Source organism: Panonychus citri, unplaced genomic scaffold (assembly GCF_014898815.1).
Source record: "Panonychus citri isolate SS breed McGregor unplaced genomic scaffold, ASM1489881v1 Contig00077, whole genome shotgun sequence".
Taxonomy (NCBI): domain Eukaryota; kingdom Metazoa; phylum Arthropoda; class Arachnida; order Trombidiformes; family Tetranychidae; genus Panonychus; species Panonychus citri.
The window spans coordinates 1152930-1165213 of NW_026515482.1; the positions used below are offsets into that span (position 1 = coordinate 1152930).

General features: G+C 30.3%; 3 protein-coding genes across 4 annotated transcripts; 2 read left to right on the plus strand and 1 right to left on the minus strand.

Annotated features, from left to right (window-relative positions):
- Positions 1 to 124: 124 nt before the first annotated feature.
- On the plus strand, positions 125 to 1612 carry LOC128386814 (uncharacterized). 2 transcript variants are annotated; one of them, XM_053345904.1, is made up of 3 exons: positions 125 to 434; positions 519 to 647; positions 822 to 1612. In XM_053345904.1, exons 2-3 carry the CDS (start codon positions 588 to 590, stop codon positions 1434 to 1436), a joined length of 675 nt encoding a protein of 224 aa, XP_053201879.1. In that variant the 5' UTR covers positions 125 to 434; positions 519 to 587; the 3' UTR covers positions 1437 to 1612. The 2 variants fall into 2 exon arrangements, with proteins under 2 accessions (XP_053201879.1, XP_053201878.1); XM_053345903.1 differs by having other exon boundaries at positions 125 to 647.
- A 13-nt stretch (positions 1613 to 1625) lies between these two features.
- On the minus strand, positions 1626 to 2902 carry LOC128386813 (uncharacterized). The gene is made up of 2 exons (XM_053345901.1): positions 2316 to 2902; positions 1626 to 2118 (listed from the first exon to the last, which is right to left on the minus strand). Exons 1-2 carry the CDS (start codon positions 2739 to 2741, stop codon positions 1780 to 1782), a joined length of 765 nt encoding a protein of 254 aa, XP_053201876.1. The 5' UTR covers positions 2742 to 2902; the 3' UTR covers positions 1626 to 1779.
- Positions 2903 to 3261: 359 nt separating this feature from the next.
- Positions 3262 to 5399, plus strand: LOC128386812 (RNA-splicing ligase RtcB homolog). The gene has a single exon (XM_053345900.1). It carries the CDS (start codon positions 3392 to 3394, stop codon positions 4910 to 4912), a length of 1521 nt encoding a protein of 506 aa, XP_053201875.1. The 5' UTR covers positions 3262 to 3391; the 3' UTR covers positions 4913 to 5399.
- Positions 5400 to 12284: the final 6885 nt, after the last annotated feature.

Sequence of the window (12284 nt, forward strand, 5' to 3'; positions counted from 1 at the left end):
ATCTTAATGTTGTAAAATTAAAACCTTAAATTGTTCAATTATATGATATCATCGATTAGGTTGAATTTATCTTCATATGGAATCTTGAATTTATCAATAACCGAATCAATTTTGATTGGGAAAATATAATGAGAATTAAGTTTTATTCAAGGTTAATTGTTACAACTGTAAACAAGTGAAGGATGAACAATTAATATCATAATTATTATTATTATGAGAGATGAAGGAAAGTTAATCATTGCGGTTAATCAATGAATATAAATGGAAACACCAAGTTAGGTTTCTAATTGTAAACTCGTTGTTAATTGTTTGGAAGAATTAACTTTTTTCATGGTTTAACAATTTGACAGAAATTAATTTCCATTGATTCCAAATGATTAAGAGCTTTAATTTGATGCCTACTCGCAAATTTCGTGTATCCTTGGAAACGAAGGGTAACAATTTAAGGCCAATTGTGAATCAACACCTACGATACTTTAATTGTGTTCTAAATTGTTTCTCATTGTTTCTCCTTTTAGTTGATGATTAAAAAAGTATTTCAAATGATTGTAACTGTTTCATTACAATTCAATGTTTGATTAGTGAACATGTTACAACAATTAACTGTGCTAACGATTTTGATTAACTGTCTACTAGTCTCAAGTCAGGTAAGTTCATTGATTAATATTCATCATGAAAATCAATAAAATCTTAAAATGATCAGCCCAATTGTCAACAATTAGAAAAGTTTTAATTTCTCTGGTCCATCAGTTATCATGATCATCTAAATTTGATTGTAATTGTGTTTAACTCAATTTTCTGTTTGGTAATTGTGTTAATAGCGCTCTGGAAATCCATGGGAATTTTTTCGAGTTGGTCCTGACCTGAGGTCAGAATCTTCAGATTATCCTCATCACAGTCACGTTGGTTACCATTTTCCGCGATCAGCTGAGTTGAAATCTTCCGCCTACACAAACAATGACCATGATTCTCATGACGATGATGAACCTGATCAACATTTACATCATCATCGGGAGACTCACAATAAGTTAATTGATGATCACAGCCATGGACACGGCGATTACCATGAGCCTGGAAAAGCTCCCGCTGGTTATCCTTCATCCGATTTCGTTAAATACTTTGCCAAATATACTTCGTCCGGTGGTAAACCAAAATCGGCTCCACATTCATATTATTCAGCTTATTCTGGTCATGTTCATAATTTCAACTTCGAACCTGAAAACGCTGTTCCAAGGTCACAGAAATTGGTCCAAACCAAAACCGATCCATTTGCTTCTCATCGTAATTTTATCGCCTCTGGTCCTGGTTATTTGTATCGAGCCGATACTGGACATCATACAAGTCCAACGGGCGAAGGTCCATTGAATGGCTTCTATTATGGTCCATCAACTAATCGAGCTAAACTTTACATCGGTGATCGGCCATTTTACTTTTAAACATCAAATTCACATCTATTTTTTGGACGATATTTTTAACTTTTGTCACTTTTCAATTGTTTACGAAGTTTGAAATTTAACAACATACAAATTTCTTGGCAATCATTTAGTTTTCACGATAAAATTATTCATAGAGTAAATTTAGATAACATCAAACTTAAAATAACCTAATAATAAAGATATTATCAGTTTTGTTACAATAAAATTACAATTTAATGTATAACTAATGAAAATAGAAACATAAATCTTTTTTTCTCGATATAGTTGAAGTTAAAGAGATAACAGTTGATAATATAAGTTGATTAACGGGGAATTTGATAGGTAGGAGAAAAGCAATTATCGTTTAGAATGGTAGCCATGATCTAAGCTTTTCTGTCCATGTTTTCGGCTTATTGTCGTTTGGCGTGTCCTCAATAGCTTGAACTTCAATTGTTGAAGATGTTGGTGGCATTATTTGATTGTTGCCTTTGAACCAGGAAGGTTTAGAGAAGCCTGATTTCCACATAGAGTCAAATTGTGATAAATCTTTTTCTTCCATGTTGTAAAGATCTTCTTCAATCTCTTGTTCACCATTAGCGTCAGCTTTTGATGTAACGGTGTAAGATTTGTCTCCTAATTTTCTGGTATGAGATTCAATTCGTCTTCCACTTGAGTCGGTTTCAATTCTTCTTGTCTCAATTTTCTGTGTCATTTTGGTAAAATTAATTGTGTTTGTATAAGGGAAATATCAAAAGAAAAATAAAGAAATTATTAGAAAATCAAGAAAACAATCAATGAGATCGTGTGTAGGCAAAAATATTCAAGGATAAGTTATAAATATTACAACGAGAGAGAGAGAGAGAGAGGAAAAATTTAAATGTAAATAAACATTTTACTTACATCACCATTGATGACAGAGCTAAACTGTTTCACCTGATAGAAGGATTTAAATGGCTGATTGGGTTGTTGGTTAATTTGATGTTCACCAGAGAAAGAGGGTATTCCAAAAGGATCCATTACCCTTTGGTCAGAATTATATTGGACTAGCGAAGAGCCTCTTGATTGAGCAGCTGATGGTTCCAAGAAATCATCACGAAGAGAACGATTATTATTTTGAAATGATGGTCCAGTTATCATTGGAAAATTAGGAGAATCAAAAGGGTCACCCGAAGAAGAGAAACCACCAGGATGATGTAAACCAACAAATCCACCAAATCCACCACCTCCAGGCCCAGAAAAAGGTGAACCTAAATCAAGAAATCCATCCAAACGATTAAGTGTACGCATCATATTGTCAACATGACGAAAAATATCATCATCCATCATGATTGGAAAAACAAATCACCACAATGTATCACCACAAACAATTGACAAAGAATATTAAGTAAATCGTAAACGTGGAAAACTAAACAAAATATAAAATGATTCACCTCAACAATTAACCAAATGTTTTTCTAAATAAAAACATCAACTGTTAATCAAATTCAAGAAACTTCGAGAAAATTTTTCATTCAACTTGAATGATGCGAATCGAAAATGAGTATGAGCTCCTCTTTGCGGAGAAAAAACTAACTTTCAATTTTTGGCGCGAGTTTTAAGTAAAGTCATTCGACTTACAGATCAACCAATTTCTCTGATGAAAATTACATGAGTGGATTGATAATTGAAATTTATCGGGATTTCTCATTTAGAGTGGTGATTAGATAATTTAGAGAAAATATTAGCTCGATTGTGAGAAATTAATTTAATGATTTAGACGAAATCATTTAGTTAATAGAATAGAATTTTGTGGCTCCATCTGGTGGCGCCGAAAAAGAGGTTAATCATTTCATGTTTACATTTCTTTGCTCGAGATTTTCAATTAAAAGATTTTTTCAATTCGTTTAATTGTTGACAAATTTTCTGTGAATTTTGTTTTCGGTTTTTGTTTTGTATTTGCTTTATTGTCTCTTTTTGTTTTCTAATTATTTCTAAAGATGGGTGTTCGAAGTTATGAGGAAGAATGTTCTTTTCTGGAGAAAATTGAACCACACACTTGGAAGATTAAAAAAAATTTCGTCCCAAACATGAATGTTGAAGGTATTTTTTTCGTGAATGAAAATCTTGAGAAATTAATGTTTGATGAGCTGCGAAATGCTTGTCGTCCAGGTAGTATTGGTGGTTTTCTACCTGCTGTTAAACAAATTGGTAATGTAGCTGCTTTACCAGGTATTGTTAAAGGGTCAATTGGATTACCTGATGTTCATTCTGGTTATGGTTTTGCCATTGGTAATATGGCTGCTTTTGATCTTGACGATCCTAAAGCGATTGTATCTCCCGGTGGTGTTGGTTTTGATATAAATTGTGGTGTACGTTTGGTTCGTACTAATCTAATGGAGAAAGATGTTCAACCTTTAAAGGAAAAAATTGCCCAAAGTATGTTTGATCACATACCTGTTGGCGTTGGTTCTAAAGGTATCATTCCAATGAATGCTCGTGACTTGGAGGAAGCACTTGAAATGGGAATGGACTGGTCACTTCGAGAAGGTTATGCTTGGGCTGAAGACAAGGAACATTGTGAAGAATATGGTAGAATGTTAAATGCTGATCCTGCTAAAGTTTCACCCAAAGCTAAGAAACGAGGTTTACCCCAACTTGGAACTCTTGGTGCTGGTAATCACTACGCAGAGATTCAAGTGGTCGAAGAGATATTTGACTCTCGAAACGCAGCTAAAATGGGAATTGAGACAACAGGTCAAGTTTGCGTTATGATTCACAGTGGATCTCGTGGATTTGGTCATCAGGTTGCTACCGATGCTCTTCTAGCTATGGAAAAGGCAATGAAAAGAGATACAATTGAAGTAAATGATAGGCAACTCGCCTGTGCCTACATTAAAAGTCAAGAAGGTCAAGATTATCTGAAATCAATGGCTGCCGCTGCCAATTTTGCTTGGGTCAATCGAAGCTCAATGACATTTTTAACTCGACAAGCATTTGCTAAAACCTTTAACTCAACACCCGATGATCTTGATATGCAAGTGATTTATGATGTTTCTCATAATATCGCTAAAACGGAGAGACACATGGTAGATGGTAAAGAGAAAACTCTTCTCGTCCATCGTAAAGGTTCAACTCGAGCTTTTCCACCTCATCATCCACTTATTCCAGTTGACTATCAATTAACCGGACAACCAGTTCTTATTGGTGGTACCATGGGAACTTGTTCATATGTTTTAACAGGAACGGAAAAAGGAATGTCCAAAACTTTTGGGACAACATGTCACGGAGCGGGTCGAGCTTTATCCAGAGCAAAATCGAGGCGAGAACTGTCCTATCAAGATGTACTTGATAAACTTGCCTCACAAGGAATATCAATTCGTGTTGCATCACCTAAACTCGTGATGGAGGAAGCACCAGAATCTTATAAAAATGTAACCGATGTCGTGGATACTTGTCATGCCGTTGGAATTAGTGCCAAATGTTTCAAATTAAGGCCAATCGCTGTGATTAAAGGATAACCCGATAAAATGCCGAATCATTTGAACCTCAGAGAGTGACATTAAAGTGATGAAAAAGAAAACAATTAATTATAAATTGAATTTGTTTTTCTTTTCTGTCTATAAGACAAACTTGTAAATTTCTATAACGAAATTATTGTTCCATAAATTTTGACCACTCACAAAGACGAAAACGCTGTTGACAAATTTTCGTTCAAATCGATCTCCTATCATTTGCTGCTAATCAACAATCAACTAATTATCAATTAAGCGTTTCTTAAATAACTTCTCTCTCTCTCTCCCTTTCCCCGCGACGGATCTACGGCAAAACCAGTTTTCTACTATTTGTATTAATCTAAATTAACTGATTGTTGTGAATAATTAATTTAACCAATTCGATGCCTCCTATTGTGATCTACATCAATGGAAAGAGTAAACAACATGAAGATCTTTAACCTTTTGATGGCAAAAGAATCAACAATGATTAATAAAGGAGGAAAAAACTAAAGAGGAGGTGGATTACAATTAGTAATTGTTATTCCGGGGAAATTAATTACATGACAAAGTGAAATCACTTATCGGTAGATTGATTACAATTAATTCTTCCAGTTAAAACAAAGAGAAAATTTATTTTATTATAATTGAAACTCTCTCCATATGGAATCTCACAGTTTCAACAGGATGGAAAGAGAATTAAATTATTCAACAATTAAGGAAACCAACAATCAACCTGAACTCTCTTAGTCCATCTAAATTGAAAGCTTCTCACAATCAAATCAATAATCAAAACTGTTGATTAACAAGAAAAATGAATAATATCAATAATCTTGGATCAACAATTGTTACAATCAACCAAGGAAATACTGATTGGAAATCGTAATTGTAATAATATCAATCCCGATGATTAACGAAAAGATCATAATCTAACCTGATAATCTCAGAAAATTACTATGCAGATAATCAACTGATTGTAATGAATTAACTAACATTTTTGTGGGTCCCATTGACAGAAACAACAACAAAATGATAATTAAGGAAACAGAAACAATTTACAACAATATAACCACAACAATTTAACAGAAACAGAGCTTTGATTTAATGTGACTTGATACATTTATCACCCAAAAAAGTTTGCCTGTTTTTCATTATTTACAATGTTAATTATTGAGTTAATTCAGTTCCAATCATAACTGTACAATTTTACAATTTATTCTGTTTTTTTTTCTCTCCTCATCATTACAAGGCAATTTTGCCTCCTCACACTAATCTTCATGATGATGATGATTGGAAATTCAAACAAAAAATCCACAATCTATTTGATTTATTTGATTGATAAACTTATCCTGAAAAAAAAATCAAACCATCCACTTAATTAACCATTTAAAATAGAAATGAAAACTTCACTCAATTGAAGTAAATTAACTCACAAAAAGTAATGTGATCGCCCAATTAACGTTACAATTTGTTTCCATTGGCATTTATTCAATGGATCCAATTGTTATTTATACGATTTACAATCACTATTGATTATCGTCTGAAAACAATAATAATAACAACAATTAACATAAAATATTGGTTATCCAATAACAGAAATCAACTCGATTAACTTAATATCATTTTGACCACAACAACAATTAGCATATTTACCAAGCAATTTAAATCTCTCTCATTGTAATTAAAGTGCAATTGATTAAATTGATCTCTCATAATATTTATTTGTAAATTGGTTAAGTTTTTTTTTTAATTTTCTTGTTATGATTAGTAAATTGTTGCAAATCAAATGTTTTAATAATATTTGAAACATTGAGAAAATCATTAAGACAAATGTAAACAAAGAGCAAAGTTAAATTGGTTAACTAATTATTTTCTAGCTTTTCTTTTTACAATTAAGTGGCAATTAACTATTTTACTACCAGTTAATTGTATTGAAGAGTAATTTACCTTATAGAGTAAAAATTGTTAATTACAATTAAGAAAAAATTTGATTGTTCCAACCAAAAGTAGAAAAAAATCTATTGATCAATTTTTACGTTTTTCTAATCAATCAAAGGAAGAGAAATTTTTACAAATCATTTACTATCTATTAGTTGTTATCTCTGAATAATTAAAGTTAATTAAAAGTTAATTTGATTAAAGAAACAAGAGAAAAATAAATCATAATTAACGCGTAAATAAAGTCATTATCATTAAGGAAACAAAAGGTAAACAGAAAATTTTTTTTTCTTTTTCCATTCAAATTAAATTCTGGTAATTTTTTCATGTTGATGAAAAATTAGATTAACATGATGATGATGATAATTATAATGATGGTCAGTCTGTTGATGGTCAACAATTTGTCAGCAATTTATCAACATAAAAATGATATTTTGTTCACTTTTGTATGTGTCAAGATGAAGCCATCGACTTGATTGTAATGCTAATAAGTAGTGACCGGTAATTACAATTAATTAATTGTAATAATAATACACACACACACTCACATTTGATTACATTTTTACATTACAAAGGTGACAAATGAACAGACTCACACAATGATCAGTTGATTATAATCATCAAGTTAATCACAACAATGTGAAACTTTCAAGTAAAGAAAACCGTTTTTCTTGTCATTTCCGATGGGAAAACATATTCACTTGACCAGAGTCCAGTTACCGGACATGAAAGATGAAAAGAAATGTATGAAAAAGCATTTTGAATGAAGGAGAAAAAAAAATGGCCGATGAAATGATTATGAAAGAGTTACTATTTCCATCGCATGGGAACTTGAACTTTTTTCAATGTAAACAGAAAACAAGAATTAGTTACAATAATGAAGTAATAATAATATGAAATTTTCGGACAAAAGCCTCCCGATGACCATTGTACTGACCTTCATCGTCAGTATCTTCATCTTTATCACCTTTATCACCGTTTTCCAAGCCCCGGCGGGTAAACCTCCTTCTCATCGGTGAGACTACCATGAATCTCTTGTACATGATAATGAATATCAATCTACAGGTAGGAAGAAATTTATAGAATAAGAGAAGTTTTTTTCTTCTTCTTTCTCTCCTCTCTCTCTCTCTCGGTGTCTCTTTCATCATCATCATCATCATCATCATCTTCCGACGTGAGTTGAAGATGAATATTGAAAATTTGAAACTTTGAGACCCAAAAAAAGGCTCATTTTTTGATGATGACCATTAGCATGATAATGGGCATCATCATGGAGATAATTGTAAATGGTCAAAAGTATCTGAGAAAACATGAGAATATAAAAACTGACCATTATCATCCTCTCATCTTCATCATCATAATCATCACAAGATGAAATGATATGAAAAAAATAGTAAAATTTATGAATATAATTTACCTTTGATTAGGGAAAAAAAGTTTCTTGGTTTTTTTTTCACTTTTTTAGATGTAAAAAAGTTAATTGTGTTAACAATTATCTTTAATCACAATCTAAATTGTGATGATGATGAAAAATGATGCTAATTAAGTTAATCATTGTAATTTAAGCATCAAACTATTTAGTATTAGTAAGTTACATGTTAATAATAATACTTTTTTTTAAAAAGTTAATTTCTTTTATCAACTAAATTACTTACAATTTATTCACACATCGTGAGCAATTTAAATCACAATCAAGGTTAATCAGTAACTATAAAGGTAATCTTCATATTCATCACCTTTTTTTATCATCAAATCTTAAAGGTAAAAAAAACTGTATCAATTGTGTCAACAGCTAAATTATTGGTTATCATTTTTGTAAAGTTACTTTGATAATAATAATGATCATCATTTTGAAGATGATGATGAGGATGAAGATGATCGAGATGATGTAAACATAGAGATGAATTTAATATTTATCTTTTAGTTACATAACGGGAATCGGCAGATGGAAAATGACCTTAGAATCAAAGTTTCCTATTCGATGAGAAGATCGAAAACCGATCATCCTCATCTTCTTATCTTTTTCTTGAGGTAATCTCTCTCTCTCTCTCTCTCCATCATCTCCATCATCTTCTTCCTCCTTCTGATCATCTTCATCTTCTTCCTCCTTCATCCCTCACACTAAACATATGGTTGATGTTATTTTTTCTTATACAAGCAAAAAATCATTCATGAAATGATGATGATGCGATGTCAATGATGATAAGGAAGATGAAGATGATAATAGTAATGATAATGATGATTATCATCAAAATGATCGTCACTTCAAAAAATCACCTTTGTAAAGATGTGATAGGTTAAATTTTTTATCCAAAGTTCAAAACAAACTGTTGATTTTTTTTTCGAATTTTTTCTTCCTCATCTTCTCTTATTATTACAACAATTAGGGTGTAAATTTATCTTCTTCATCTTCTTCCTCCATCACCCACCCAACCTATCAGTCTACCCACCGCCTCCACCCTCAACTCACCTTGATCCTCAATCCTCAAAATTAACCACAACAGCAAAAACCTAATCAATAGGAAACAATTTACTTAATTGTTGTAATAACTTCTTAACAATCACCATCTTTAACCTTAATTAACTCAAGATTGATGCAGTTGCTTAATTATTTAATCATAGGACTGTTTCAATCAAGTTAATCACTTAATTATGTTGAAAAATAAAATTGTCACAACAATTTTTGAGCTTAATTATTAACAATTAAACAACAGAAAACCTTGATTGTAAAGCCATGAGATGAATGAGCATAATTTGTATCATCAAGTTCCCGAAAAAAAAAATGATCAACAATTATGATAATACTTAATTGTTAATCATAGCAAAATATATAACTAAATTGTGTTATTTTGATTATCAAGCTTTTCTTTTGGGGCTCATAATTAACTTATATAAATTAAGCTCTCTAATTAGAGTTGATTAAATTGCTGGAATGTTAATTAAAAACTTTTCTCATTGTTTTGCCAAATTCAACAATAAACCACAACCACAATTGTAAAAACAATAAAAAAACGAGTCCACTAATTGTTAATATCTTATCAATGGAAAAGCAAAACAAAAAACTCTCACTGAATCAACAGCAATTAAATACAATGTAAATATCGTAATACCAAAGCAATCGGCTAATTGTTGACCGTTGATTACTGATTAACAACACTGTTAACAAGGAGGCATCGTAATTATCATCTTGTTTACTGATGATTCTCATGTAAATTGATATGAATTTGTGAGTAAAAAACTGCAATGATGATGATAATCACGAAGATGATAATATGATGTTTTTTTGCTTCTTTTTCCAGTTAAAAGCCATTAATGAGTAAGAAGAAAAGAAAGATGAAGATCATTATCATCATCATCATCATCATCAACAACAACAACAACAGGATTCAGTGTGTTTACCATCATTATCATCATTAAGTTAATCATATTTCTTGTAATGCGATCAAAAATTAACTCCACAATTTAAATTGTTACGAAGCCTTGGAAGCCTTTATATCATCAAGATTAGAGAGAAACAGTCAATTTCCTCTTTCTTTTCTTAATCCATAACATTTTCATCTTCTTTTCATCATCATCATCTTAATCATCTAATAAGAAGAGAGAAAAAATCAACAACAATCAATTGAATATCATATTTAATTGTAATCATGATCCTCTACCTTTCATATTGATGATCTAATCTAATATCTACTTATTATTATTAATATTTTCTTCCCTTAATCTTCATCTTCTTATGGTTTTTTTTAATATTCTTTTCCATCACAATTAACCATCTTCTCATCATCATTAACATCACTAATAACTAATCATCGAGTATCATCAAAAATTTTAATTACAATTAACTAAATCATCAATAAAAACAATAGGAAACTTTGTATAGACACAGAAAAAGTTTATGAGAAAAAAAAAGTTTTGGAAACTTTTTTTTTCCTCTTATTATTATTGTTATTTTAACAACTGAATTAATTAAATTGTGGAGATAATTTTTTTCTCTAGCCAATTCCGTGGGAGAAAATTAGGAAAATGATTAAATTGATTGTTTTAGTGTTTAGATGATAATTTAATTAGAATTAGGAACAAAAATAATATTATTATCAACAATCAAATCATTTCCATTTCCCAGTCAACTAATCACTTGATTTAAACTCAAGACTTTTTTTTCATCTTTGCGATTGATTTAACTTGATTGTGGCTATTAGTTGATTGTTTCAAATTTATTTGACATTAATTGTGGGTTAATTATTGGTATGGTCATCCTAATCATTTGAAATCATAATTAGCGGCGTTGCTAATTTAGAGTGATGTTTAGGGAAGTTAATTAAAAGTTTAAACATTATTTTAACGTAAAAAATTTTTCCAAACAATAATCATCAAATTACTAACACTTATTATTAAGTTAATTGTAATTATATCATCTTTCCAATATTTCCTCGTTAATCATGATTAAATTGTGAATTTTATCATGATTAAATTTAACTAAAAGTGCAAAAATATCAACAACAATCAATGGTGAAAGATGATTAGTTTAACGTTCAAATTAACTTTTGGTTAATTTGATTGAGTTTTTTTATCTGCTACTCAAGTTGATTCAGTAAAAAAACAATCAAATTAATTGCCTGTGTTAATTACTGTTGATTAATAACAATCAGAGTCAATTATTGGTTTTTTTTTCTCATTCTGATGATTATCATTTAAAATTAAATCGTTATTAAATCAACCATTAAAATCAAATGCGTTGATTAATAAATTATTGGTTTCGCTTGATGATGATGACGATGATTCATCTTAATTAGCAACAATTAAATTTAATAAAAATTCAAATGGACCATCACCTTTTACTGACACCCAAATATTAACTAATCTAAATTAACTAATTGTTGTGGAAATGATTTAATTTAATTTAACAATCAAAGATTTTCGTGAGTTGATTCAATAAATTTTTAAAACTTTTTTTTTCCAACCAAATTTGATGATTGTTTCAAGTTAATTGTTAGTAAATTTCTCGTTACAATTAATTTAAAACGCAATCAAGTAATTTTCAAAGATGAGAGTCAACAACAAGATCAACAATCAATTAATTGGCAATAACCAATCAGAACAACAACAATCAAAAAAGATTCACAATGATTCTTGATTGTTACCTTAATTACAATAAGATCACCCTTGAAAAGGACGAAGCACCTTTAATTGTTGGTGATTAGAACACGCAATCAACAGGATCAACAAACAATTTAATTTGATTATCAACAAATCATCAGCTTATTAGGATGATAATCAATCGGATTTATCTTAATCATAATCAACTTGCTTCCTGGATTTATTATTATCAAATAGTAATGATAATAATCATCAACAACACTGGATAATCAAAAGATTATGATGATGATTACTTTCACTTTATAATCGTAAAAAAAAATGATAACAAAGATGAAGAAAGAGTAAAAAAATTGATCATCATCAT

What these genes read in the sequence shown, in the direction of transcription:
- LOC128386812 (XM_053345900.1), top strand. Translation starts at nt 3,392, where the DNA reads ATGGGTGTTCGAAGTTATGAGGAAGAATGTTCTTTTCTGGAGAAAATT.
- LOC128386813 (XM_053345901.1), bottom strand. Translation starts at nt 2,741, where the DNA reads ATGATGGATGATGATATTTTTCGTCATGTTGACAATATGATGCGTACA. An exon ending in GCTCTGTCATCAATGGTGAT is followed by an intron (nt 2,119 to 2,315) that starts GTAAGTAAAATG and finishes AAAATGACACAG; the next exon opens with AAAATTGAGACAAGAAGAAT.
- LOC128386814 (XM_053345903.1), top strand. Translation starts at nt 588, where the DNA reads ATGTTACAACAATTAACTGTGCTAACGATTTTGATTAACTGTCTACTA. An exon ending in GTCTACTAGTCTCAAGTCAG is followed by an intron (nt 648 to 821) that starts GTAAGTTCATTG and finishes TTGTGTTAATAG; the next exon opens with CGCTCTGGAAATCCATGGGA.